The sequence below is a fragment of the Brienomyrus brachyistius genome, unplaced genomic scaffold, assembly GCF_023856365.1.
Source record: "Brienomyrus brachyistius isolate T26 unplaced genomic scaffold, BBRACH_0.4 scaffold61, whole genome shotgun sequence".
NCBI classification, from domain to species: Eukaryota; Metazoa; Chordata; class Actinopteri; order Osteoglossiformes; family Mormyridae; genus Brienomyrus; species Brienomyrus brachyistius.
In genome coordinates, this window is record NW_026042336.1 from 12,076 (window position 1) to 39,448 (window position 27,373).

Sequence of the window (27,373 nt, forward strand, 5' to 3'; positions counted from 1 at the left end):
GACGTGTGCTGTCTCGATTATTCCTGGGTCCTAGAAGTGGAAGTGTGTGAGTGGTAAGCTGCGGCGCTTCCTCACACAGGAGATTGTAGGAGTGAAAGCTACGGCGCTTTCTCCAACATAACTAGATTGTAGGAGTGAAAGCTACGGCGCTTTCTCCAACATAACTAGATTGTAGGAGTGAAAGCTACGGCGCTTTCTCCTAACATAAATTGGTCCTTCGAGCCGGATCCGGAGAGAGATACCAGAGGGCGCCGACCAGTCCGCCGACGAACGACACCGAAAGCTGTCGACAGTCTCGCTCATAGGGAGTGAGTGAAAGACCTGCGACGTGAATTCGCCACAGGCCGGTGGTTAGAACTGTTCCCGGACGGCTGGGCTGGCGCCTGACGGGTCCCCGGACAAGAACTAGAACCACTTCGTCATAAAGGAAGGACCAGGTGAGAAGCACGACGCTGCAGCAGGGAAAGCGGGTGTGAGTGAGAGGGCATCAGCGGCCCCATACACCCGACCTAGGTGCAACAACATACTGGTGACCAAGGGAAAAAGGACGGATTTCACCCCTGAAAACTGACACCGCTGTCTCTTTAGAGGACAGTAGAAGGCCGTGCCAGTGTCCTCCCGAGGTCTCATGCCAGGGACTTGCACTTAGGGGTTATTATTTTTTGTATATAAAAAAAAAATGGGGCAAAGTCAAAGCAAGGTAGAATTAGCGGGTGATGAGAAATTCATGGAAAGGTATAAGGAGGGGGCAGGAATAATAAGCAACCAAAAATGGCGGAAAAAGCATGGGTTTTCAGGAACCCTGAGTACAGAAAATATTCTGAGATTACAGACAGAATTGAAATTAGAAATGATGTCCGGCCGCTGTACAGGCAAGGACAAAGTACAGAAAAGACGAGAATATGTCTTATCCGATGTTTGGTTAGAACAAAGCAAACTCCGTGATATAGCCAGAAAAAAGAAACAGGAAAAGAAAAAGGAGACGCTGCAAGCGGCCCTTGTTAACATAGACGAGGAAACACCGCCGTCTGCTCCCCCGCAGACACCAACGGACGGCCCACCAGTACTACAGCATCCCCCACCATAGCATAACATGCCAGACCCCCCACTTCCTGCTGTGCGGGGAGCTGAAGGAGGGAGTGCAAGGCCACACCAAACGAGAGCGACAGACCCGCATTTACGAATGCGAATAAATCCCGAGAATAAAAAAAACACAATGGTACCGTTCGGATTCCGAGGATGAATCTGAACTGCTTGCTCCCATGGTAGAAGTTGCAAACCCCCGTATAGCCCCTGGCGAAGGAGGCCAAGCCTCACCAGCAACAATATTAGTATACCGCCCCTGGACAGCGGAAGATAGGGCTGCTGCCCTAAAAGGCATTCCACCCATAGAGGATGGAGTACCTGAATTCTGGTCCGCCATGACTGAGTTGCAGGTCAGTTTTCACCTAAATGGAAGAGAGCTGTTCCGCTGTTTTAGACAATTACTTAATCATAAATGGGGCCGGGTGGCTGGAGACTTTACTGGACAAGGAGCAAACAATTTGCCCCTCGGTCACGATGACCCACAATTACAACAAGCATTGGGCGACTTGAGACAGAGACTAGAAACAACATTTACAAGACGAGTTGATTACGGGAGAATAGCCCAATGTAAGCAAAAGGAAGGCGAAGAGCCAGAGGATTTCTTGGACAGGGTACGCCCGTTGTTCAGGACAAACTCTGGGATTCCTCATGGGGAGGACGAGAACGGGGTGTAATAACAACAATTAAAACGGGCTTTCCTAGCAGGGTTAAAACCTGAAATAAAGAAGTATATTGATAAATACTGGGTCCATCAAAACACAGGTACAGTGCAGCAAGCCGTTGAGTATGCCCAACACGCTCAGAAAGCTAAAAAAAACTAAACCAGAAGCAACATTCGTAGCCCGAGGAGATCAAATAGTGGCGTATGCAAAACAGAAATACAGGAACAGACAAAACCTCGCGCTGATATTGCACTAACTCCAATTCCAAGCGCCATAACCTTATTTGTCGATGGCTCTGCAGCCAAAGACAGATACGGGGAAAATAAGGTTGGATACGCAGTTGTGACTAAAGACAAAGTAATAGAGGCAGGAGCCTTACCATCCACATGCTCAGCCCAAGCAGCAGAATTATACGCTGTTATCAGAGCCTGCGAGATATATGAAGGGCAACAAATTACAATATATACGGACAGTCAATACGTGTTTTCTGCAGTACACCACTATGCAGCAGTATGGAAAAATAGAGGATTTAAAAGCTCCCAAGGAACAACCTTGACACACGCAGCACTTCTACTTCGATTGTTAGACGTTGTACAAAAACCAAAGACACTCGCGTTATGTAAATGCAAAGCACACCAGACTGATAATTCAGAGGAAACGAAAGGCAATGCGTTTGCTGACCAAGCCGCAAAGGCAGCAGCCCAGCAAACGCCAGAAAAAACAGAGAAGGGGTTATTCCTTATAGAACAAGATGTACTATATGATGCACAACAACAAGCTCCTACGTCAGAGAAAGACAAGTGGATTTCGAGAGGAGCCACACAAGAGAAAGACCTATTCAAATTAGACGGAAAACCTATCTTACCCCGCAGCCTGTATAAAACCGCCGTGGTTGTGAGTCATGGGGTAACCCATGTCTCAACAGGAGGGATGGTACATATAATACAACAACATTTTTACACTATAAATTTTTCCAATTTTGCAAAAAACTACTGTAGAGCATGCCTTATATGTTGTAAACATAATGCGCAGGGCAATCTAAGACCCAAACGAGGCCAATTCCCTAACCCTACACAACCGTTTCAGGCAATACATATGGACTTTGTGGAATTAACATGGTCACAGGGAGTGAAATACTGCCTAGTGATAATAGACACTTTTTCAAAGTGGGTGGAGATATACCCAGTAAAACACTGTGATGCAGTCACAGTGGCCAAGTGTCTGGTGTCCCATTTCTTCCCCACATATGGAATACCGGAAGTAATACGGTCAGATAACGGATCTCATTTTGTGAACAAGGTGCTAGATTTATGCTCACAAACATTGGGTTTTGTATTAAAAAATCACTGTGCATATCATCCGCAAAGTGCAGGTTTGGTGGAAAGAACAAACGGGACAGTAAAAAATAGATTGAGAAAAACTATGGAAGAAACAGGCAGACCGTGGCCAGAATGCTTAGCATTAGTAAAACTGTGGATGAGAATAACACCCAGCACCCTGGCAATCTGCCAGAAGCGTCTGTGTCTACTTTACAGGAGACGGTGAAGCCTGGGGATTGGGTGCTGATAAGAGTACTACAAAGGAAAGACTGGACCTCACCTCGGTGGGACGGGCCATACCAAGTCCTCCTGACGACACCAACAGCCTTGAAAATCGCGGAAAGACCTTCCTGGATCCACAAGAGCCACTGTAAGCTCATTCAACCCTTACCAGATGCCTCATTCGCGGAGTAACAGTGGAAGTCCGCTACAAAGGCACGAAGAAACAATAGGTTTTCGTTGTCTCAACCCGGTGAAGAAAACAGCTGAACTGTACTCCTTTAGGATGGCTCTGGTAGGGTGTCCGTGGTGGGCTAAGGGAATATTGGGAAGTCTTTTCTGTCTTATGGTAATGTTGATTCTATGGCTGGTACCAGACACTGAGGTGCAGGAGAAGAAAAGGTGGACTCCGGACGGAGTGAACCTCACTAGCATAAAAGGAGACGAAACCCATCCATTCCTACGGAACTATTGGTATCGATATGTATATGATGTGGTATCCAATAAGAATTTGACTAACTGCTACGTTTGTTCTGTCATGCCACACCACAGCGAAGGACCGACCCTATATGGGGCTACCATGAACATATCACAAGCTAAGTGTGCTTCTTCATTCGGTGGGGTCGGATATCAACATTCTGGCATAAAGATAAATGACACAGACACATATGCTCCCGGCCTACGCAATGGCACATGTGACCGATTATTTTGGATAGATTACAATGTGACAAAAACCAATGTTACGTTCCCCTTTTCTGTTCTAATGAATCGCGACCCAGCAACTTTTAATCACACTATATGTTTTAATCAAATGAACGGTACTCGCCTTATGGGGAACACCACAAATTGTAATCAGATATTCATTTCAGGAGAAGGCGCCCCAAGCAGGTTGTCAGACCCCAGCAATGGTACTTACTGGGTGCAAGGAGTGGCCTGGCTATGCGGAAATAGAGCATATTTTGTGTTGCCGCCCAATTGGTTCGGAGTATGCACACCCATCTTTGTATCAGACCATACGTTTGTAATAGTACCCCAAGAACAGAACTCGCGTGAGAAACGACACGTCTCGGTTGAACCACATGACAGTGTGTGGGGAACAGATGTCCCCGTAGACCAAAAACTCTGGACCACAGGAGGGAAAGTGACGCTCTCCCTCTTTCCCAATGTGGGTGTTGGAAAGTTGCTACTCCGTACTGAAACCCTAGCCTATAGGCTAGGTCTTTTCATGAACGCCTCTGTTATCATAGATCAACAACAAAATGAAGAACTAGATATAACCAGGCAAATGGTGATACAGAATCGCATGACGCTAGATCTCCTCACTGCAGCGCAAGGAGGAGTGTGCGTGCTGTTGAACCAAACCTGTTGTACATACATTCCTGACAATGTGCATTCACCCAACATGACTAAGGCAATGCAAAGGCTGAAGGACTTGCAAATTGCTATGACCACCGACACAAGGACGCAGAACGACTATTGGATGTCCTGGTTCACTACCGGGGCTTGGTGGTCCATATTACTCAAATTGAGTATACCATTTTTTGCATTCTTTGTGATGTTCTTCTGTTGTTGTATCACAGTGATACCTTGTTTTCGTATAATGATTAATTCTGCCCTGAGCTCTGCTTTCCGAGCCCAGGAGAATATGTTTTTGTCCCTCACCCAAAACATGGAAACAGATGCAGATGAAGAGGAGCAGGGGTGGATGCATGACGCACCATGACGGACGGGCCGAAATCCTCACCGGCATGGCCCAGTCCCGAAGTTTAGAGATGCTACACCCTTGTCTCTTTTTATATCACAGCAAATGTATAATTAACATGATAAACAGGAGGGACTGTTAGAGTGTATCTGTGTATTTTATCATATTATTATCCTCCTATATGTGCACGTGCAACCCTTAACAACTAACCCATGGCCCAGAAAGGGTTGCAGACAAGATGTCCTCACAGGGGCCTACCAGATTGTGACGCAGGAATAAGAGACCTTGAGAAAGGAAACAGATTCTGTCAACATAGCAGGGGGCCCACCTTGAGATATGTAATGCTTTGTATTAACCCTGTTTCACGGAGGCCTCACACAGCATTGACTAGTTAAAGACAAGACCCATGTAACCCCTCCCCTACCCTATAAATAAAGAAGCCAAGGGACTGTCCGGTGTGACACTCAACAGAGGCGCAGATACTGTCTGTTGCACCTGAAGTGGGCACCCTTGCGCAAGTAAAACAGAAAGACGTGTGCTGTCTCGATTATTCCTGGGTCCTAGAAGTGGAAGTGTGTGAGTGGTAAGCTGCGGCGCTTCCTCACACAGGAGATTGTAGGAGTGAAAGCTATGGCGCTTTCTCCAACATAACTAGATTGTAGGAGTGAAAGCTACGGCGCTTTCTCCAACATAACTAGATTGTAGGAGTGAAAGCTACGGCGCTTTCTCCTAACAGACATGGATCAGGAGAATCCCTTCCTGGAGTCATTTACAGCCACGGAAACAGCAGTGATGAGTGTGAGAAGAGCCCTGAGGCTGGATCTCCTACACGGAGCTGCGTCTACAGCCTCCCCAAGGGGAACCTCAGCCTCTCCGATGCTGGGACTTACTACTGCGCCGTGGCCATGTGTGGGGAGATGCTGTTTGGGAACGGCACACAGCTGGATATAGATGATAACACCCAGTGTGGGGAGATGCTGTTTGGGAACGGCACACAGCTGGATATAGATGGTAACACCCAGCGTGGGGAGATGCTGTTTGGGAACGGCACACAGCTGGTTATAGACGGTAACACCCAGCGTGGGGAGATGCTGTTTGGGAACGGCACACAGCTGGATATAGATGGTAACACCCAGCGCGGGGAGATGCTGTTTGGGAACGGCACACAGCTGGATATAGATGGTAACACCTAGTGTGGGGAGTATATCTGCTTCTGTTTTGCTTTTTTTTTTGCTATTTGGACATGAATTTATTTCTTATACTATTTGAAGTAATGTAATTCCTAATTTAAGTGTATATGCACTTACATTTAATTACATAATTGTTAATTTAATAATCTTGAATATATTAATAAATGTTAAAATGCTAAATATAAAAAAATGTGCTAAAAATGGATAACTTCTATCTACTTTAATTTATTATCGATTTGATGTTTAAGTAATGTAATGTAAGCAAATGGGAAATGTGTCTCTATATCATTATGCTGAAATCTATCTCTTTGTTACAGGCTTTCAGAAGCTGCTGGATCCTCTTCACTCTGGCTTGCTGATAGTTTTATCTTGCAGCATTATTCTGAACGTTGCTCTCATTTATATAAGATGTAAACTGACCTGTACACACTGTGCAGGTACGCTGCCCGGCTTTATGCACTCAGAAGAAGGACAAAATGTAGTTTTTAACAAAGACTCATGTGCTTATAACAGAGTAGAATTGTTTAATACTAGATACAATTTTCGTATTGGAAAACCACTGGGTTACCCTCTAAAATCGCTTATAAAATCTTTCCTTATGTATTTAAAGATTTTTGTAAGATCTTTGTGTTTTCTTATTAAATCTTTAGTATTTTGCTAAATATACTGAAATATACAACACATGTTGCAGTAAGTTGCATATAAATAACATTTATTAGTCTGCCTGGCCCTCCTGTCCCCTCCCCAGTGTGGCCCTAATGAGCCACTCCATTACTCGTTGTCCCATCGTTAGTTATTGTATATGCCTGTCACTGTGCCTGTCACTGTGCCTGTCACTGTGCCTGTCACTGTGCCTGTCACTGTGCCTGTCACTGTGCTCATCTTCCCGCATCTTTCTCTGCCCCTGGGTCTTTCCCCTGCTTGTTCCCTGTTCTCCTGTTTGGATCCCTCGTGGTTGCATTTGGTTTTCCCAATAACTGTCAAAGTTTTGCCTCAAAGTTTTGCCCTCTCCGTTCACCTTACTCCAGTCCACAGGTTGTTCCTTTCCTTGTTGTGACACTTCAAATCTCTTGAAATATTTGTATAGCTTTTCTACTATACATAACATATCATACAGTACTAAACAACACATATCCAAACATACACTGAAATTGACAGAAATAATTTTTACTAAGTGTTAATTTCCTCCCAAAATTAGGAATATTATCCTACCATTGAATTGTTATATTGTGTGAAATTATATATGTTAATTTATTGTATATTTTAAACAGATCAGAAAAACAGTGATTTATCAAAAGTGGAATGGTCACATAAGCAGGTATGGTATCAAAATCAGCAAAAAAATTCCAACTGACTTCCATCCTGGGATCAGCATTTAAGAGCAATTTGTACATGTAAGTGATAGCAAACCGAATTGATCCATCCAATTCTGCCATCTTTGTCTCCACAGTGCTATGACGAGGACACACTGAATTACGCTGCCCTGAACCTTAAGAAGCCAAAACCCAGGAGACAGAAGAAAGACGGGAATAATGACACTCTGTATTCTGACCTCCGCTACAGAGATTATGAATAAAGATGCTTCTCATTCATGTCAGTCACACAGAGTGTTCAGGGTGTAGCTTTAATAATGTTCAGAGGAGGGCAGGGGAGCCAGTGCTTCTGAGACTGAATCATGGGATTTTACGGAGCCCGATCCTCGTGTGTGCCACGCCCCCCTGATTATCCACATGTGCTTCCCTGATTGTACCCAGCTGTACCCTGTTGTCTTGTCTATTTCAGTCCCAGTCTTGAAAAGTGACATACAGCTGTAAGCTGTTTTGGTTTGTTTGTCTGCTGAGTGCTTCTCTGCAGTGCTGCAGATGTTTCCACTGGTTAGATGCAGCTCAGGAAGACTGACCCACTGACTGCACTGTGTTGGGCTCACTTTGCAAAGAGTAAAAACCACACAGAGAGAACAATACCTGCTTCATGTTAGACCCTGTTTGATCTCTACCTCACCCAGGTCACGCTTTGAAGTAGCCCTAGATATCCAAACAATGTACCATTTTCATTGACGCAGTACACCTTTGACACATGAGTACTACACACAACAGACCCTGTACATTGAATATAGAATGTATAGCTTTCACAACAGAGCACACCATTTATATTATTTATATATTGTTCCCATTTCTAATGGCATGCTTTTGTCTGCATGTTGAAAAACTCCATTCATCTATCTTCCAACATATATGATGGTCAGGGAGAAGTACTGATAGGGATCTAATATTGATAAACATGTAATATTGGCCAGCAATAATGACCATGATTGACACATACTGATATTATCGTGTCCTGCAGGATGGGGCTGGCCAGTTAGTAACAATTAGCACCTATCTCCAATAGGGTATCTCTCTCCCCTAGGATTGTCTGTTCTCCGTGTCCTGAGGAGGCTTATGTCCACGTACATCACAGCATGAGGTCTCCCCCATTACCCACCCCATGCACAGCGCATGGGCCCAGCATGAGGTCTCCCCCATTACCCACCCCACACACAGGACATGGACCCAGCATGAGGTCTCCCCCATTACTCACCTCACACACAGCGCATGGACCCAGCATGAGGTCTCCCCCATTACTCACCCCACACACAGCGCATGGACCCAGCATGAGGTTGCCCACGCGATCTCCCCTTTACTGCTCGAGCAGAGCACACGCACATCAACAAATGTCAAGGCATTAAGTGCATTCAAACAACTTCTCAGGACAGTTATAGGCTTGTCAGAACTCGCCCTCTAGTGGTTTGGACACATACATCCAAGTTTTTAATAGAGTAAAAGGACCTCCAATAGAAGAAACAAACGTGTAAGATCAAACAAAAACCGCTTGTTAAATTCCAAAAAAGACAAAACACACATTTTCCCATAAAAATGACTGTCATGCTCTCAAATAGCTTGCTCACTCATCGCAGAAAAATGTCAGTTAGCATTCTGTAAACACGTGCTGTTTTTCATCTCCAGAGTTTTTGAAGAAAACCACTGAATGAAAAGTTACCCTCGTTTGAAAGCTTGATCTCCTATGTATACGAATCAATCACTGTCATTCTTCGTTGTCAAGTATTTTTAAAATATACGCTCTGCTTCCCTGCAAGCATATCAATTTTTACGCACTGAACCTTTGCCCATGGTTATGTTTCACTATAATAAACTTTTTGTATGAACATCAAATTACAGTGTCACTTGTTCTGTCCAATAGAGGTGTGTCTAAGGTTTGAGAAATGGTATGGGATGTGCTGATTCGCCATTGTTAATCGCACTGGGGACAGAAACGCGCAAATGCTTCTCTGCCGGCGCAGTATCTGTGGGAGTGTCTCGAGTTCGCATTGCTCAGATAATCTCGGTGAGTTTTCCCAATTATTTTCGCACAACATTTTTGAGTGAAGAAAAATGGCTCGGAAGACGTTCATGTTTGAGGAAGCACAGAAGAAGATTTTGGAAGTGAGGCATCCATCGCTGACTCCGTTGATTCGATGGAGGTGGACGCTTTTTTGCACGGAGAGGATGCAACATTTTGCTCTTCAATTCTATAGATTTTTATAATTCTGTGATTCAGCAATTCATAATTAACATTTGCTTTGGTGATAATTGTATTGTGGTACATTGGGAAAAGTTACGCATCGCCTTTGTCGGGCTTTGTTTGGGCAAAGTTACGTGGGGCATTTGTCGGGCTTCGTTTGCATAAAGAAAATGTACATATTTTTGTTGCCAAGATCCTAAATATTTTTCCTTTTTCTTTGTTTTAGCCCCCAAAGCTTCATCATCCTTACAGTCATCGCCAGAAGAGGCAGAGGCCTCTCACACAGAAACGCTTTCGGGCGCAGCAGGACACAGCAGCAGTGCTTCCAGAGCCACAGAAGCAGATGTGCGTCCCAGTGGCCATCACTGACACTTCTGTTGTGGACTCCAGGCTGAAGGCCACACAGGGCAGGAAGTATTGTGTGCAATGCCACTCCGAGAAGCTAAGCCACAAGACAATTTACAAATGCTTAGCATGCATTGTGCCACTCTACATAGTTGCAGACCGAATCTGTTTCACAGAGTGGCATTTGCAGAAAAACACATAGAGGTTGTGGCAGTGCAACTTGAAATTTCTTATGGTGTTTTGTGTGTGAATAATAGTTTTTTTCCCAGCATGTGTGGTGATGTTGTGTGACAAAATGTTTCTTATGACCCATGGGTGGTAATGCATTTATAAATAAAGAGGCTATCCCAAGAAAGTTTTTCTGAATTGCTAAAACACATTTCCTTAAATCTCCTCTCCTTTAATCAAACCACTAAGCACAAACGCTCAAATACAACTCACAAAACCTTACACTCGTCCTGCAAAATCAAACAATCTTCTCAAACCTACAGTATATTATCTTTGCCCAAAGACAAACACTGCTTTCAGATCATACATCAAGCCTATGGCTTAAATAAACACTACTGAACAGTCATTACACACTAAAGGACAAAGCCAAAAAGTAAACAAACGAGAGGCATATTACAGTAAAATGTTGTGCAACTGCCAAGCCAGAGTCACAGAAGAATATTCATTCTGCCTCATCACCATGTCTCAGGGCTGGGACTAGCGATGCTATCCCTTCTTGGGCGATGCAGAAGGTATCCTCTGTGTGACCCATTTGTACCTTGATGTCGAATTTCAACTCCAATTCACCTATGGCATGTATTCTATGTTCTAGTCACTGTTTGGCTTCTTCAAATGTTTAGAAGTGTGTGCGAACAATTTTAAGTTATTGTGTTTAAATGTTTAAATTAACCTTGGCATATTTTTAGACTGGGGGGGAAAGCAGAGGAAAGCCCTTGACAACACATGGAGAACATTCCAGGCTCGGCCCACCGTCAGGGTCCATGGCTGGCATAGTTCATGAACTAGAAACACTCAGATTCAGATCCCACCTATAGTGGGATCGTCGTAAAGTAGTGGAGAGGATTGCCGTATAATGAACTCCCATAGATAAATGGGGAGGTTAACTGTTAGGCTGAAGAAACTGTTATTAATCATTTTGTTATCACTCCTGTATGATCAGCAATGAATGTAAATATGTATATACATTATTTTGTTTTCCTCTACCCTCATTCTTTAGATTATATTAATAATAGCATTCCCACCTTAGCAAAACCAGAACTTTCTCTTCTTGTTCTCACCTCCCTATTCTGCGTGACTCTTGCGCCTCCCACTGACTATAAATAAAGGAGCCAAGGGGAACCACCCTTTGTAACACATTCTGCTGTAGTTTGCATTGCAGTGAGTGTGGGTACCCTTGCAAGTAAAACTATAAAGTGTGTGTCTCGTAAAGTGTGGAGTTGGCGTGGAAACGCCGGGCGCTTTCCCCAATATTAACTGATAGTGCTGCAGTCCAACATCCATAACATACACTTCTTCATGATTCTACTCTTTCCAGCTGTCGGATTAGGCCGTGGTGGCTTTATGGTTAGGGAAGTGCACTTGTAGTTTAAACACTGTAGGTTCGAATCCCCGACCAGCAAAGCCTCACTGAGATACTGACCCCCAAGTACTGCTCCCTGGGCGCTGAATTTGCTGCCCCCTGCCATGTCACATATGGGTTAAATACAGAGAACGCATTTTTTAGTGTGCACCATGTGCTGTGGTATGTTGACAATTAATTGCTAAATTCTAATTCGAAATTAGGCAGTCAATCCCTGCAGTTCCTTCATGTTGCAATTTTGCAGGCAGGGCATTGTCAGCGATGTCTTTTCCTTTTCTGTGTTGGATCCAGGATCTCGTCGTTTCAGACGGTCCTCCCACCACCTTTGACATGGCAGCTGTTGTCACATGTTGAGACAGAGCTCTGCTCACTAGGGTGACGACTAAAGGATCTACACAGCAGAAGATTAGTATCAGAGTCAGATTAATCACAGCTCCTAAGAAAAGCCCTTTCATAACAGCTTGCTGCCAACCTCCCCACATATCATACCACCAATCCAAACATTCCTGTGTGTTGACCTGCATCTCTTGCCATTTCACCCTGAATCCCCTGTGATTTAACACGCGGAGGTGTACTCGGTCTGCTGGGGAGATGACTGGCTCCCCCTGGTCGGTGCTGTCTCTTGTCATCTGTGCTGCCTCCTTGTCCTGTTTGAATATAGCTTTATATATTTCGGTTAGACTCCTTATGTACTTCAACTCATGCAAATCTGAAGACCATCCATTGTGAAAATGTCAACCGGTGACTGAGGTGCTTCAACAGTAAAGGAGAGATCGCATGCAGAGCTGATATTCTATAGCTTCTTAGTCTAAGTAAAAATAAAATTTTCTCGTCATATAAGAACCAAGTCTCTGGCTGGAAATTTCCACAAAACAGCCATTTAGTTATTTCTAGAAAAATATACAGAGCCAATGAAGGAACCAGATGTCACAGTAACACAGGTCTGCCCTGGTGCCTTAGGATACGTCTGTCTAAACATGAGTGAGGAGATGGATGCACAGTTCTATAGAGGCCTCTGAAGAGAATAAATGATCCCAATATTATGTTGAGAGAGATGGTTAATTCCGTTTTAATCCAGACTGGGTTCAGTGCACCTGTTCTGCCGTTGATCTTTTGCATGCGTGTTACCATGTATTAGTTTACTCTGAATTTTGATTACTTGGCAAACTAAAACATTTTTGGTCGTATTTTTTTATTCCTAAATTTAAAGTAATTGTACAGTACAATAATATGTTTTCCCCGCCATGCTTTGTCTTGCTTCTGCAGGTTATGCTTGCATTGAACTTGCTTTGTAGAAAATAAGTGTCATGCCCGGCTCATACGGTCCTCGTGTGTGCCATGCCCCCTGATTACCCACGTGTGCTTCCCTGATCATCTCCTGCTGTGTCCGATTACTTTGATTAGTCCCGTCCTATTTAAGTGCTGATCTTACCTGTTCCCCGTGTCCGTCATTGTAGTTTGTTGTGGATCTTGTGTGGTTTGATGTTCCCTGCTCCCGATTCCCTAATTAAACCCCGAGTTTACCCCGATCTCGACCTGTCTGCCTGCTCCTTTCACGCCTGCCCACACGATCGCCGCTTACCGCCGTCCTGCTCGCAACCGCTACGCCGTGATCGTGACAGGGGCCATTCGCGAATCAGTTCTGAATGGTGCACAACCTTAGTTCTTATGTTAAATCATGTTTTTTTTTTCTGACAGCCCAGATAAATGAAATAAAAAAGAATTTTCTTTTGTTGCTTAAGAATTTTGCACAGTCCTATATACAGTATAGCAATTTTTAAAGCTTTTTTTTTTCATTTCTTTTAAAGAGGCTGCAATAAGTAGCATTAACATCTGTATAAAGAAAAGGCTAAGCAGAAATGTAACAAACTGCATAATGTGATGTAGTGCATGTTCATGTATAAATGTAACAAACTGTATATGATGCAGTGCATGTTCATGTATAAATGTTTAAATGTAACAAACTGTATAATAATGTGATGCAGTGCATGTTCATGTATAAATGTAACAAACTGTATAATAATGTGATGCAGTGCATGTTCATGTATAAATGTAAGAAACTGCACAATAATGTGATGCAGTGCATGTTCATGTATAAATGTAACAAACTGTATAATAATGAGATGCAGTGCATATTCATGTATAAATGTAACATCAGGAGGGGTCCATCACAGCCCCACCACCATCTCTTGTTCAAACCCTTTGGTCTTCTCATTTTCATTAGTAAGCTCCCGATCACCGTAACTGATCTGCATTTGAGACATTTTTCCCGCATCTCATTTTCACAATAAGCTGATAATACTAATAATACTACTGTAATGATAGTATTACAGTAGACTTACTCTTTAAAGCCAGATGGCAGTGGTCACATACTGATGAACGGTTGGGCAGCAAATGCATTTAATGTGGCTAGATAGCAAATAAACTGATTCACCATTTACTCTCATTTGCATCAATTAAAATGTTTGCTGGAAATGTAAATGTAAGCAGTAAAGCTACATTTTACGTTCTTTAAGAAAGTTTAAGAAAGAACAGTTAAACTGTATTTTGAGTGTGGTTAGAAGATCCAGTATTTCAGAAAACTTAAGAATTGTGTAATATGAGAGACTAGCGAGTCTAATATCAGACTGACTGCGCTGAGCTTGTCTGAGAGAGATGATTAGCGAATGGCCTCCCACAGTGTCTCAGCACTCCGTACAAAGAACTTCATATGCTCAGCATATGTTCCTGTTTATCTAATTGTTCTTATTTTAACTGGCTGTGAAGGAGTAAATGAATAAACTTTGCCTGTAGAGTGAACTGGTTACTATGGTTCGGGGCAGCTTTTATTAGACATTGTAGACACCACGTTAGTCTATCAAGAGAGTAAGACCGATCGCTAAGGGTGTCATCTGAGTAAAAACAAAGTTACCTCAAAATAGCCAACCAATCACGAGCCAGTACGCATCAAGGCCAACATCTGATTGGAATGCACCATTACTATGCGGTGAAAGGTTAATAGCTAATCACTGATAAACTCAAACACGAACAGCATGCCAAGCAGACTATCTGTTCCCTTCCCTCCATGTTGTCCTTCCAACTGATTGCTCAATGACAATATTTTAAAATGTGGACTTCCTAATTACTATAACATAATTTCTATTTGTTAGATTGTTGTTGCGATTACTTATTTATTTACTTACTTATTGTTATTGAATGTCATATTTATTTATTTATTTATTTATATGTTATTCTTGTTATTTTATTTCTTATTGATTAAAAACAAAGTCATTGAGAAAGTTTATGAAATTCTGTATTTTTTCTATTTTTAGATATTCATTATCTTACAGTCGCATGAATGAATGAATATTCATTCATTACTTTACATCTTACAGTCCCAATAAGAGTTAAAACTGCAACCCCCCACCCACCCATCATTCTTTCTTTACTTTCCAGCCCAAAATAATTTCTACAACATAAGTAAAGGACAACTATCAGTAACACGTAGGTACATGTAGGATTTTCCGTTGTTAGTTGTCCTGTACATACGAAAGTAGTCTTCCAGCTCCTGTCAAGCGCTCATTTTCGGACACAAAATACATTCTGTGTGACAAAATGCATTATTCAATGACAAAATCAAGTAATGCCTTGAATTTTGTCCAGAGAAAGACATACTACAGTTACATTTTGTCCACAGAAGCATAAATACATTACTGTCTTTGGTGCCCCGAAATCAACAGGAATGTTTCATTTTGTACACAGAACTGATATTAGCACCTAGCATATCATGTTCAGAAGGTTGAATGTATCTGCTTTCGTGAATGAAAAAGGGCATTTCATCCACAAAATGCATTTTGTCAAAGAAACAAGTTCATTGCGTGCAGGAAATGCACTTTGTGAGTGAAAGAAATGCATTTAGTAGAGGGGCGTAGTACCTTCCAATAACCAGGAGGTGGAGAGCCAACTTTGATTTTGGTAATCCCAATTGACTTTGGCACATATAGGAAAATATAATTTTCAAAATAACATGAGTCTTATGCAATTTACCCAAGTAATACAAGCTCTTTAGGTGACACACAAAGAATCAATTCCCATCAACATAGTGTCAGAACACATATACTCAGTGACCAAACAATTAAGCAGAACAGACTGAGTGGTGAAAATGAAATCTGCATGAGATTGTCTAGTGTGTTCTTGGTATGAATGTGGCCATAATCATACAAGAAAAAAACTGAATCCATGCCTGAATGCTTGAAACACAAAAGAACTTTATTGAAACAGGAGTGGACAGGGAGCTGGGGGAGGCACTCAGGTGTGGGGCGTCACTGCACTTGCTGAGTACAGCCTGCCTACAGGTCCCTGTGTAGAAAAATAGAGGTTTTCAGTTAACATGGCATTCACTAGAGTTCAAGGACGACTACACTAATATTCAATATACCCCAGCTTTATCCATGCAAATCACCAAGACAAGCTTAAGCTACAGAATGGTAACAGAGATGGAACAGGACAAGGATTCACTATTGTGAACAGCATATCTTTACCTCAACCACTTTGACCAACTGGACCAGGTCAATTTGTTCATTGGTCTGTTGACATCCTCTAGAACACGGAGTGACTCCACAGGCTGGGGGATCTCAAGTCCACTCTGCTCGGCATCCTCCCGTAAAGGCTCAACTGCGAGAAAGCATGGATTTGCCAAGTCATGCATCTGAGCCTGAGGAACTGAGAGATGATCTACTAGTAGGATTTATGTCGATGGAATTTACCTCTGGATCGCTTTTTTCGTATCAGGCGCATGAAACGGTTGAAAATCTTTTTGAATGGGTTGACTGATTTATGCTTTGGTGGTGTATTGCAGCTACTAGCTGGCAGTGTCTTTGGAGTGAAGCCCTAGGGTATTAGTTTAATATGCATCAGTTAAGCAAACCAATTCCATACATCCATCCATGCATCCATCCATCTTTTGTTACTGTAATTTTAAAGGAAGGGTAAGTACCAGTGACCTCAGCAGACCAGCTAATCATCCACATCCCACCAGTTTGCAAGTGGACCAACCTTTGTGAAGAACTTGTGGCGACGGACATTCGATAGTGACGGGCGATCCCGTGGGTCGATTCTAAATATCTTGCCCATCAGTTTCCCAGCTTCAATAGAGAGATTCTGCGGTAGAATAAATTTGGCTTCCTTTATATTCTTGAGCATCTCCCAGTAATTGTCATCGTAGAATGCGATTTCCCCAACCAGAAGCTGGTACCTGTAGTAAGAAAGGCAGCAAAGGTGTTTGAGGTCTTTCACATTTGACATAAAAATGCTGTGCTTCCAAAAGAGCAATTCCTTTCAGCTGTGTGCCAGTATTCATTTTTCTTTTCTCTTTCAAGAAGAAAAAAAAAATATTTATGTATGTTAGACACGTGTCTTCTTAAAATGTTAGACAGATTTTATTAGCCATGCTGATCTTTGGCCGGGAGGGGGGTTGACAGGGTATACGTACATGACACAGCCCAGTGCCCAGACGTCCGCTTCCCTTCCATGGCCCTCTCGTTTCCACACTTCTGGAGCCATGTAGACGGGAGTACCACACACTTCTCTACAACACACACAAATGGAAAACGTTAAGCGCACATGTGCTTTAGCTTGCTGTATAAACAAATTTGAAAGCTTAGCCAGGAATTCTGCAAAAAACACCTACTTCTCCCTCGGCTTCAGCTTGACCGCCAGTCCGAAATCCCCAATTTTCAGTTCCATTTGGTCATTGATAAATAAATTTTCTGAAAGACAAACAAATTTGCATTAAGGATAGACTCAAATACTTTGCCAAACTGCAGACTTTACCAAATTGATAAATTAACACTACACAGAAATCCAGACGACCTACACTCGCAATGCCATGTGAAATGCCAGCATTATTATACAGAAAATTGAGTAAAGCGTGAGTGCATGTACACATACCCAACTTGATGTCCCTGTGGACGTAACCTTGCCGGTGGATGTATGTTAACCCTGAAATCAGCTGGTTAATGTAGTATCGCACTTCGGGCTCAGTCAAAGTCCCCCGAGCTTTTAAAATGTCACCGAGTGTCTGGGCAGGGAGAAACAGGGGCAGCCTGATCTATCACAAAGTCTTTGCCTTAGTAAGACGTCTACAAAAGTCAGGGACTCACCTGCCCACTGCACAACTCCATGAAAATATACATGAATTTGTCATCTTCGAAAGAGTGGGAGAACCCCACCACATTCTTGTGCCGCAGTGTTTTTAAAATCTGTACTTCTTCACAGACCTGAGTGAAATGTCAAACACACCATCTCATAAAGTAAAAGGGAAATGCAGATAAACTGAAAAGAGGGATGACATCAAGCACAATCCATACCACATACCTCCTCCACTCCCCAGGAATATAGCCGGATGACCTTAACAGCATAGGTGTCGCCAGTTTCAAGATCGGTCATCTTATAGCATTTGCCACAAGCGCCCTAAAAAACATGTCCTCAATATGTTAACAATAAAGAACATTTCTGACTGACCCTGTTCAAGCATCTCCTCTCTGCAGAAAAATATCAACTGCGATCACTTTCTACAACATTGTGGTGCACACCTGTCCCAAAAGCTCATCCCTGCCGTAGGACCTTAATGTCTTGGGATCTACCAGAATCTCAGGCACTTCCGATGCCATCTGAGCGCGGGAAGGTTCACTGACAGACATGATTTCACCAGAAGAGAAGCGCGATCCGTAACTAACCCGTGGAATACTCGAAATGGGTAGTGAGCGCTCGCGTTCTAAATTACGTGTACACTGGCGTCATCAGTCTTAGAACGCGGCCAAGGCAGCCACGCGATTCGAACTTGTTAGATGGATTACGTCACCACATTGAAAATTACATGGACGGAAAAAGAAGTGAACTTGCTAAGACAATGCAACTAAACACGGATAAAAACTTTTATTACAATCAACTTTATTGAAGAAAAAAAATGTGTACACCAAACATTCAGTTTCGGTAATGCAGTAACACATGCTCGGGAGTAAAGCCTTAGAGCAGAGGCCAGGCGGACCGCGGTCCGGGTCCGTACCCAGAAGCTGTCCCATACGGAGCTGGACTGATAGTCAAAACAAAAGGTTATGATTTAGAACCTGACTGGGCGCTTTTATTTTGTCGGCGCAGCTTTTATAGTCTTTTCGGTAGCGGTTTAGCACTAGAACCGCCGTTTCCCACGCCAACGAACGTTAACCGCCAAGCAAGACGCAACTCGCTGTATGCAGCCCTGTCTTTGCGCTAATGTGCCATTAGTGTTAATAGCACCAGCGAAGCTACTGATGTTCCTTGTTCCTAACAGAGTGGCTTTTCTGTCCTGAAATCGTAAAGCTTTCAAACACAGCATGTATTATATAACATGTTGTTTATTGGTGATTTCATGCTCGTCGAAGTTTCCGCTTTTTAACAACTGTATAAAGTAATGTTATTTATTATATAAATCAACTCAGGTGAAACAAATGTACGTTTCCAGGGTCGCCGAACCTCGTGTATCTGGCGTGAGACTCACGCTTTCAGACTCACGCAGGAAATCTTACCGCAAATCTATATTATTTCATTGAACCAAAAATGTTATACGTCAAAAATGTAATTACACGATTAGATACCTGAAAAAGTCAGATATCGGTTACATGCAATGTTTATACAACTAATAGGCTACTAAAATATACCACATTAAATAGTTAGACATTTTGATCTTCTGAACCTTTGCTTCAAGAATTTTCTCTAACTGGATATCTTTACATTTTAGTTGAATACCCCTGCCAAAGGCAGTTGGCTTAATACAATTTTAGTTTTTCTTTTTTTTCTTAGAATAGTAAACGGAAGATCGTACACGCTCTTGCTGCAAGGTGCTGCAGCCTAACGCATCGAAACAAACTATATTACACTAAAGATCGCACTATTCTGCGCGGTCGTGCTGTTAATATAGGCTATTGTACATTCTAAGCAATTGCCCAGGAAACAAAAAAAAACTGACCTTTTGTATGAAAGCAAACGTCCAACAACCGCTTTCTTTACTTCCGTCCCTCTTCCCTCTCTTTATTCCCTTTTCGTTTTTGAAATCCCGACTTGTGTCGGACACTGTTCACGTGTAGCATATATCTAGCCAGATAGCTAACGTACTTTGTAAGTAGGTAAAGTCTAAGCTGCTCCAACATTCGGGCTTGCTGAAGTAGGTTGATATCTTGTCTTCCTGAAGAAAGACGCCGAATCTAGCCTAAGCCGATTTTCACCACGCAGGAGGGCTACATTGAGATCAGTCCCACTTTCAGCTGTTTACATTTATTTACATCCATGCACATTGTTGTAACGGAATGTAAAGTGCGGCACCTGACAGACAGGTGAAATGCGCACCAGAAACGATAGGTAAAAACTCATTTTATACACGTGGATAGGACAAGGTTACCTAAACTACGCTCCTTTGCAAACCATATATAAATTATCTCCATGGTATATATATGGGAATGATCTCAGTGTAGGAGACCCTCTTACGTGGTGAAAATCGGTTTAGTCCAGATTCGGGGCCTTTCTTCAGGAAGACAAGATATGAACCTAGTTCATTAAGCCCGAATGTTGCAGCAGCAAACTTAACGGCTTAGACATTACTTACTTATACAGTACGATATGCTTGTTAGCTAGCTGGCTAGATATTTGCCACACGTGAACAATGTCCGCCCCAATTCGGGATTTCAAAAACGAAAAGGGAATAAAGAGAAGGAAGAAGGGCGGAAGTAAATAAAGCGGTTGTTGGCCGTTTACTTAAAATTCTTGAAGCAAAGGTTCAGAAGATCAAAATGTCTAACTATTTAATGTGGTATATTTTAGTAGCCTATTAGTTGTATAAACATTGCATGTAACCGATATCTGACTTTTTCAGGTATCTAATCGTGTAATTACATTTTTGACGTATAACATTTTTGGTTTATAATGAAATAATATAGATTTGCGGTAAGATTTCCTGCGTGAGTCTGAAAGCGTGAGTCTCACGCCAGATACACGAGGTTCGGCGACCCTAGAAACGTACATTTGTTTCACCTGAGTTGATTTATATAATAAATAACATTACTTTATACAGTTGTTAAAAAGCGGAAACTTCGACGAGCATGAAATCACCAATAAACAACATGTTATATAATACATGCTGTGTTTGAAAGCTTTACGATTTCAGGACAGAAAAGCCACTCTGTTAGGAACAAGGAACATCAGTAGCTTCGCTGGTGCTATTAACACTAATGGCACATTAGCGCAAAGACAGGGCTGCATACGGCGAGTTGCGTCTTGCTTGGCGGTTAACGTTCGTTGGCGTGGGAAACGGCGGTTCTAGTGCTAAACCGCTACCGAAAAGACTATAAAAGCTGCGCCGACAAAATAAAAGCGCCCAGTCAGGTTCTAAATCATAACCTTTTGTTTTGACTATCGGTCCAGCTCCGTATGGGACAGCTTCTGGGTACGGACCCGGACCGCGGTCCGCCTGGCCTCTGCTCTAAGGCTTTACTCCCGAGCATGTGTTACTGCATTACCGAAACTGAATGTTTGGTGTACACATTTTTTTTCTTCAATAAAGTTGATTGTAATAAAAGTTTTTATCCGTGTTTAGTTGCATTGTCTTAGCAAGTTCACTTCTTTTTCCGTCCATGTAATTTTCAATGTGGTGACGTAATCCATCTAACAAGTTCGAATCGCGTGGCTGCCTTGGCCGCGTTCTAAGACTGATGACGCCAGTGTACACGTAATTTAGAACGCGAGCGCTCACTACCCATTTCGAGTATTCCACGGGTTAGTTACGGATCGCGCTTCTCTTCTGGTGAAATCATGTCTGTCAGTGAACCTTCCCGCGCTCAGATGGCATCGGAAGTGCCTGAGATTCTGGTAGATCCCAAGACATTAAGGTCCTACGGCAGGGATGAGCTTTTGGGACAGGTGTGCACCACAATGTTGTAGAAAGTGATCGCAGTTGATATTTTTCTGCAGAGAGGAGATGCTTGAACAGGGTCAGTCAGAAATGTTCTTTATTGTTAACATATTGAGGACATGTTTTTTAGGGCGCTTGTGGCAAATGCTATAAGATGACCGATCTTGAAACTGGCGACACCTATGCTGTTAAGGTCATCCGGCTATATTCCTGGGGAGTGGAGGAGGTATGTGGTATGGATTGTGCTTGATGTCATCCCTCTTTTCAGTTTATCTGCATTTCCCTTTTACTTTATGAGATGGTGTGTTTGACATTTCACTCAGGTCTGTGAAGAAGTACAGATTTTAAAAACACTGCGGCACAAGAATGTGGTGGGGTTCTCCCACTCTTTCGAAGATGACAAATTCATGTATATTTTCATGGAGTTGTGCAGTGGGCAGGTGAGTCCCTGACTTTTGTAGACGTCTTACTAAGGCAAAGACTTTGTGATAGATCAGGCTGCCCCTGTTTCTCCCTGCCCAGACACTCGGTGACATTTTAAAAGCTCGGGGGACTTTGACTGAGCCCGAAGTGCGATACTACATTAACCAGCTGATTTCAGGGTTAACATACATCCACCGGCAAGGTTACGTCCACAGGGACATCAAGTTGGGTATGTGTACATGCACTCACGCTTTACTCAATTTTCTGTATAATAATGCTGGCATTTCACATGGCATTGCGAGTGTAGGTCGTCTGGATTTCTGTGTAGTGTTAATTTATCAATTTGGTAAAGTCTGCAGTTTGGCAAAGTATTTGAGTCTATCCTTAATGCAAATTTGTTTGTCTTTCAGAAAATTTATTTATCAATGACCAAATGGAACTGAAAATTGGGGATTTCGGACTGGCGGTCAAGCTGAAGCCGAGGGAGAAGTAGGTGTTTTTTGCAGAATTCCTGGCTAAGCTTTCAAATTTGTTTATACAGCAAGCTAAAGCACATGTGCGCTTAACGTTTTCCATTTGTGTGTGTTGTAGAGAAGTGTGTGGTACTCCCGTCTACATGGCTCCAGAAGTGTGGAAACGAGAGGGCCATGGAAGGGAAGCGGACGTCTGGGCACTGGGCTGTGTCATGTACGTATACCCTGTCAACCCCCCTCCCGGCCAAAGATCAGCATGGCTAATAAAATCTGTCTAACATTTTAAGAAGACACGTGTCTAACATACATAAATATTTTTTTTTTCTTCTTGAAAGAGAAAAGAAAAATGAATACTGGCACACAGCTGAAAGGAATTGCTCTTTTGGAAGCACAGCATTTTTATGTCAAATGTGAAAGACCTCAAACACCTTTGCTGCCTTTCTTACTACAGGTACCAGCTTCTGGTTGGGGAAATCGCATTCTACGATGACAATTACTGGGAGATGCTCAAGAATATAAAGGAAGCCAAATTTATTCTACCGCAGAATCTCTCTATTGAAGCTGGGAAACTGATGGGCAAGATATTTAGAATCGACCCACGGGATCGCCCGTCACTATCGAATGTCCGTCGCCACAAGTTCTTCACAAAGGTTGGTCCACTTGCAAACTGGTGGGATGTGGATGATTAGCTGGTCTGCTGAGGTCACTGGTACTTACCCTTCCTTTAAAATTACAGTAACAAAAGATGGATGGATGCATGGATGGATGTATGGAATTGGTTTGCTTAACTGATGCATATTAAACTAATACCCTAGGGCTTCACTCCAAAGACACTGCCAGCTAGTAGCTGCAATACACCACCAAAGCATAAATCAGTCAACCCATTCAAAAAGATTTTCAACCGTTTCATGCGCCTGATACGAAAAAAGCGATCCAGAGGTAAATTCCATCGACATAAATCCTACTAGTAGATCATCTCTCAGTTCCTCAGGCTCAGATGCATGACTTGGCAAATCCATGCTTTCTCGCAGTTGAGCCTTTACGGGAGGATGCCGAGCAGAGTGGACTTGAGATCCCCCAGCCTGTGGAGTCACTCCGTGTTCTAGAGGATGTCAACAGACCAATGAACAAATTGACCTGGTCCAGTTGGTCAAAGTGGTTGAGGTAAAGATATGCTGTTCACAATAGTGAATCCTTGTCCTGTTCCATCTCTGTTACCATTCTGTAGCTTAAGCTTGTCTTGGTGATTTGCATGGATAAAGCTGGGGTATATTGAATATTAGTGTAGTCGTCCTTGAACTCTAGTGAATGCCATGTTAACTGAAAACCTCTATTTTTCTACACAGGGACCTGTAGGCAGGCTGTACTCAGCAAGTGCAGTGACGCCCCACACCTGAGTGCCTCCCCCAGCTCCCTGTCCACTCCTGTTTCAATAAAGTTCTTTTGTGTTTCAAGCATTCAGGCATGGATTCAGTTTTTTTCTTGTATGATTATGGCCACATTCATACCAAGAACACACTAGACAATCTCATGCAGATTTCATTTTCACCACTCAGTCTGTTCTGCTTAATTGTTTGGTCACTGAGTATATGTGTTCTGACACTATGTTGATGGCAATTGATTCTTTGTGTGTCACCTAAAGAGCTTGTATTACTTGGGTAAATTGCATAAGACTCATGTTATTTTGAAAATTATATTTTCCTATATGTGCCAAAGTCAATTGGGATTACCAAAATCAAAGTTGGCTCTCCACCTCCTGGTTATTGGAAGGTACTACGCCCCTCTACTAAATGCATTTCTTTCACTCACAAAGTGCATTTCCTGCACGCAATGAACTTGTTTCTTTGACAAAATGCATTTTGTGGATGAAATGCCCTTTTTCATTCACGAAAGCAGATACATTCAACCTTCTGAACATGATATGCTAGGTGCTAATATCAGTTCTGTGTACAAAATGAAACATTCCTGTTGATTTCGGGGCACCAAAGACAGTAATGTATTTATGCTTCTGTGGACAAAATGTAACTGTAGTATGTCTTTCTCTGGACAAAATTCAAGGCATTACTTGATTTTGTCATTGAATAATGCATTTTGTCACACAGAATGTATTTTGTGTCCGAAAATGAGCGCTTGACAGGAGCTGGAAGACTACTTTCGTATGTACAGGACAACTAACAACGGAAAATCCTACATGTACCTACGTGTTACTGATAGTTGTCCTTTACTTATGTTGTAGAAATTATTTTGGGCTGGAAAGTAAAGAAAGAATGATGGGTGGGTGGGGGGTTGCAGTTTTAACTCTTATTGGGACTGTAAGATGTAAAGTAATGAATGAATATTCATTCATTCATGCGACTGTAAGATAATGAATATCTAAAAATAGAAAAAATACAGAATTTCATAAACTTTCTCAATGACTTTGTTTTTAATCAATAAGAAATAAAATAACAAGAATAACATATAAATAAATAAATAAATAAATATGACATTCAATAACAATAAGTAAGTAAATAAATAAGTAATCGCAACAACAATCTAACAAATAGAAATTATGTTATAGTAATTAGGAAGTCCACATTTTAAAATATTGTCATTGAGCAATCAGTTGGAAGGACAACATGGAGGGAAGGGAACAGATAGTCTGCTTGGCATGCTGTTCGTGTTTGAGTTTATCAGTGATTAGCTATTAACCTTTCACCGCATAGTAATGGTGCATTCCAATCAGATGTTGGCCTTGATGCGTACTGGCTCGTGATTGGTTGGCTATTTTGAGGTAACTTTGTTTTTACTCAGATGACACCCTTAGCGATCGGTCTTACTCTCTTGATAGACTAACGTGGTGTCTACAATGTCTAATAAAAGCTGCCCCGAACCATAGTAACCAGTTCACTCTACAGGCAAAGTTTATTCATTTACTCCTTCACAGCCAGTTAAAATAAGAACAATTAGATAAACAGGAACATATGCTGAGCATATGAAGTTCTTTGTACGGAGTGCTGAGACACTGTGGGAGGCCATTCGCTAATCATCTCTCTCAGACAAGCTCAGCGCAGTCAGTCTGATATTAGACTCGCTAGTCTCTCATATTACACAATTCTTAAGTTTTCTGAAATACTGGATCTTCTAACCACACTCAAAATACAGTTTAACTGTTCTTTCTTAAACTTTCTTAAAGAACGTAAAATGTAGCTTTACTGCTTACATTTACATTTCCAGCAAACATTTTAATTGATGCAAATGAGAGTAAATGGTGAATCAGTTTATTTGCTATCTAGCCACATTAAATGCATTTGCTGCCCAACCGTTCATCAGTATGTGACCACTGCCATCTGGCTTTAAAGAGTAAGTCTACTGTAATACTATCATTACAGTAGTATTATTAGTATTATCAGCTTATTGTGAAAATGAGATGCGGGAAAAATGTCTCAAATGCAGATCAGTTACGGTGATCGGGAGCTTACTAATGAAAATGAGAAGACCAAAGGGTTTGAACAAGAGATGGTGGTGGGGCTGTGATGGACCCCTCCTGATGTTACATTTATACATGAATATGCACTGCATCTCATTATTATACAGTTTGTTACATTTATACATGAACATGCACTGCATCACATTATTGTGCAGTTTGTTACATTTATACATGAACATGCACTGCATCACATTATTGTGCAGTTTGTTACATTTATACATGAACATGCACTGCATCACATTATTATACAGTTTGTTACATTTATACATGAACATGCACTGCATCACATTATTATACAGTTTGTTACATTTATACATGAACATGCACTGCATCACATTATTGTGCAGTTTGTTACATTTATACATGAACATGCACTGCATCACATTATTATACAGTTTGTTACATTTATACATGAACATGCACTGCATCACATTATTATACAGTTTGTTACATTTATACATGAACATGCACTGCATCACATTATTATACAGTTTGTTACATTTATACATGAACATGCACTACATCACATTATGCAGTTTGTTACATTTCTGCTTAGCCTTTTCTTTATACAGATGTTAATGCTACTTATTGCAGCCTCTTTAAAAGAAATGAAAAAAAAAAGCTTTAAAAATTGCTATACTGTATATAGGACTGTGCAAAATTCTTAAGCAACAAAAGAAAATTCTTTTTTATTTCATTTATCTGGGCTGTCAGAAAAAAAAAACATGATTTAACATAAGAACTAAGGTTGTGCACCATTCAGAACTGATTCGCGAATGGCCCCTGTCACGATCACGGCGTAGCGGTTGCGAGCAGGACGGCGGTAAGCGGCGATCGTGTGGGCAGGCGTGAAAGGAGCAGGCAGACAGGTCGAGATCGGGGTAAACTCGGGGTTTAATTAGGGAATCGGGAGCAGGGAACATCAAACCACACAAGATCCACAACAAACTACAATGACGGACACGGGGAACAGGTAAGATCAGCACTTAAATAGGACGGGACTAATCAAAGTAATTGGACACAGCAGGAGACGATCAGGGAAGCACACGTGGGTAATCAGGGGGCGTGGCACACACGAGGAGCGTATGAGCCGGGCATGACACTTATTTTCTACAAAGCAAGTTCAATGCAAGCATAACCTGCAGAAGCAAGACAAAGCATGGCGGGGAAAACATATTATTGTACTGTACAATTACTTTAAATTTAGGAATAAAAAAATACGACCAAAAATGTTTTAGTTTGCCAAGTAATCAAAATTCAGAGTAAACTAATACATGGTAACACGCATGCAAAAGATCAACGGCAGAACAGGTGCTCTGAACCCAGTCTGGATTAAAACGGAATTAACCATCTCTCTCAACATAATATTGGGATCATTTATTCTCCTCAGAGGCCTCTATAGAACTGTGCATCCATCTCC

General features: G+C 42.0%; 2 protein-coding genes across 3 annotated transcripts; one reads left to right on the top strand and one right to left on the bottom strand.

Moving 5' to 3' along the window:
• Positions 1-15,896: 15,896 nt before the first annotated feature.
• LOC125725119 (serine/threonine-protein kinase PLK3-like) lies at positions 15,897-19,732 on the bottom strand. 2 transcript variants are annotated; one of them, XM_049001723.1, is made up of 10 exons: positions 19,654-19,732; positions 18,024-18,119; positions 17,810-17,926; positions 17,598-17,727; positions 17,338-17,416; positions 17,140-17,235; positions 16,704-16,902; positions 16,415-16,538; positions 16,190-16,322; positions 15,897-16,007 (listed from the first exon to the last, which is right to left on the bottom strand). In XM_049001723.1, the coding sequence occupies exons 2-10, from the start codon at positions 18,093-18,095 to the stop codon at positions 15,998-16,000; spliced, it is 960 nt and encodes a 319-aa protein (XP_048857680.1). In that variant the 5' UTR covers positions 18,096-18,119; positions 19,654-19,732; the 3' UTR covers positions 15,897-15,997. The 2 variants fall into 2 exon arrangements, with proteins under 2 accessions (XP_048857680.1, XP_048857679.1); XM_049001722.1 differs by lacking the exon at positions 19,654-19,732 and adding an exon at positions 18,242-18,678.
• Positions 19,733-20,743: 1,011 nt separating this feature from the next.
• On the top strand, positions 20,744-23,941 carry LOC125725121 (serine/threonine-protein kinase PLK3-like). The gene is made up of 10 exons (XM_049001724.1): positions 20,744-21,596; positions 21,719-21,814; positions 21,912-22,028; positions 22,111-22,240; positions 22,422-22,500; positions 22,603-22,698; positions 22,936-23,134; positions 23,300-23,423; positions 23,516-23,648; positions 23,831-23,941. The coding sequence occupies exons 1-10, from the start codon at positions 21,489-21,491 to the stop codon at positions 23,838-23,840; spliced, it is 1,092 nt and encodes a 363-aa protein (XP_048857681.1). The 5' UTR covers positions 20,744-21,488; the 3' UTR covers positions 23,841-23,941.
• The last annotated feature ends 3,432 nt before the right edge of the window (positions 23,942-27,373 follow it).

Excerpts from the sequence above, each read along its gene's own strand:
- LOC125725119 (XM_049001722.1), bottom strand. The coding sequence starts at position 18,349 with ATGTCTGTCAGTGAACCTTCCCGCGCTCAGATGGCATCGGAAGTGCCT. Across the intron at positions 16,539-16,703 it reads GCCACAAGTTCTTCACAAAG|GGCTTCACTCCAAAGACACT; the intron begins GTTGGTCCACTT and ends CTAATACCCTAG. Across the intron at positions 16,323-16,414 it reads ACGAAAAAAGCGATCCAGAG|TTGAGCCTTTACGGGAGGAT; the intron begins GTAAATTCCATC and ends GCTTTCTCGCAG.
- LOC125725121 (XM_049001724.1), top strand. The coding sequence starts at position 21,489 with ATGTCTGTCAGTGAACCTTCCCGCGCTCAGATGGCATCGGAAGTGCCT. Across the intron at positions 21,597-21,718 it reads GGGATGAGCTTTTGGGACAG|GGCGCTTGTGGCAAATGCTA; the intron begins GTGTGCACCACA and ends CATGTTTTTTAG. Across the intron at positions 23,135-23,299 it reads GCCACAAGTTCTTCACAAAG|GGCTTCACTCCAAAGACACT; the intron begins GTTGGTCCACTT and ends CTAATACCCTAG.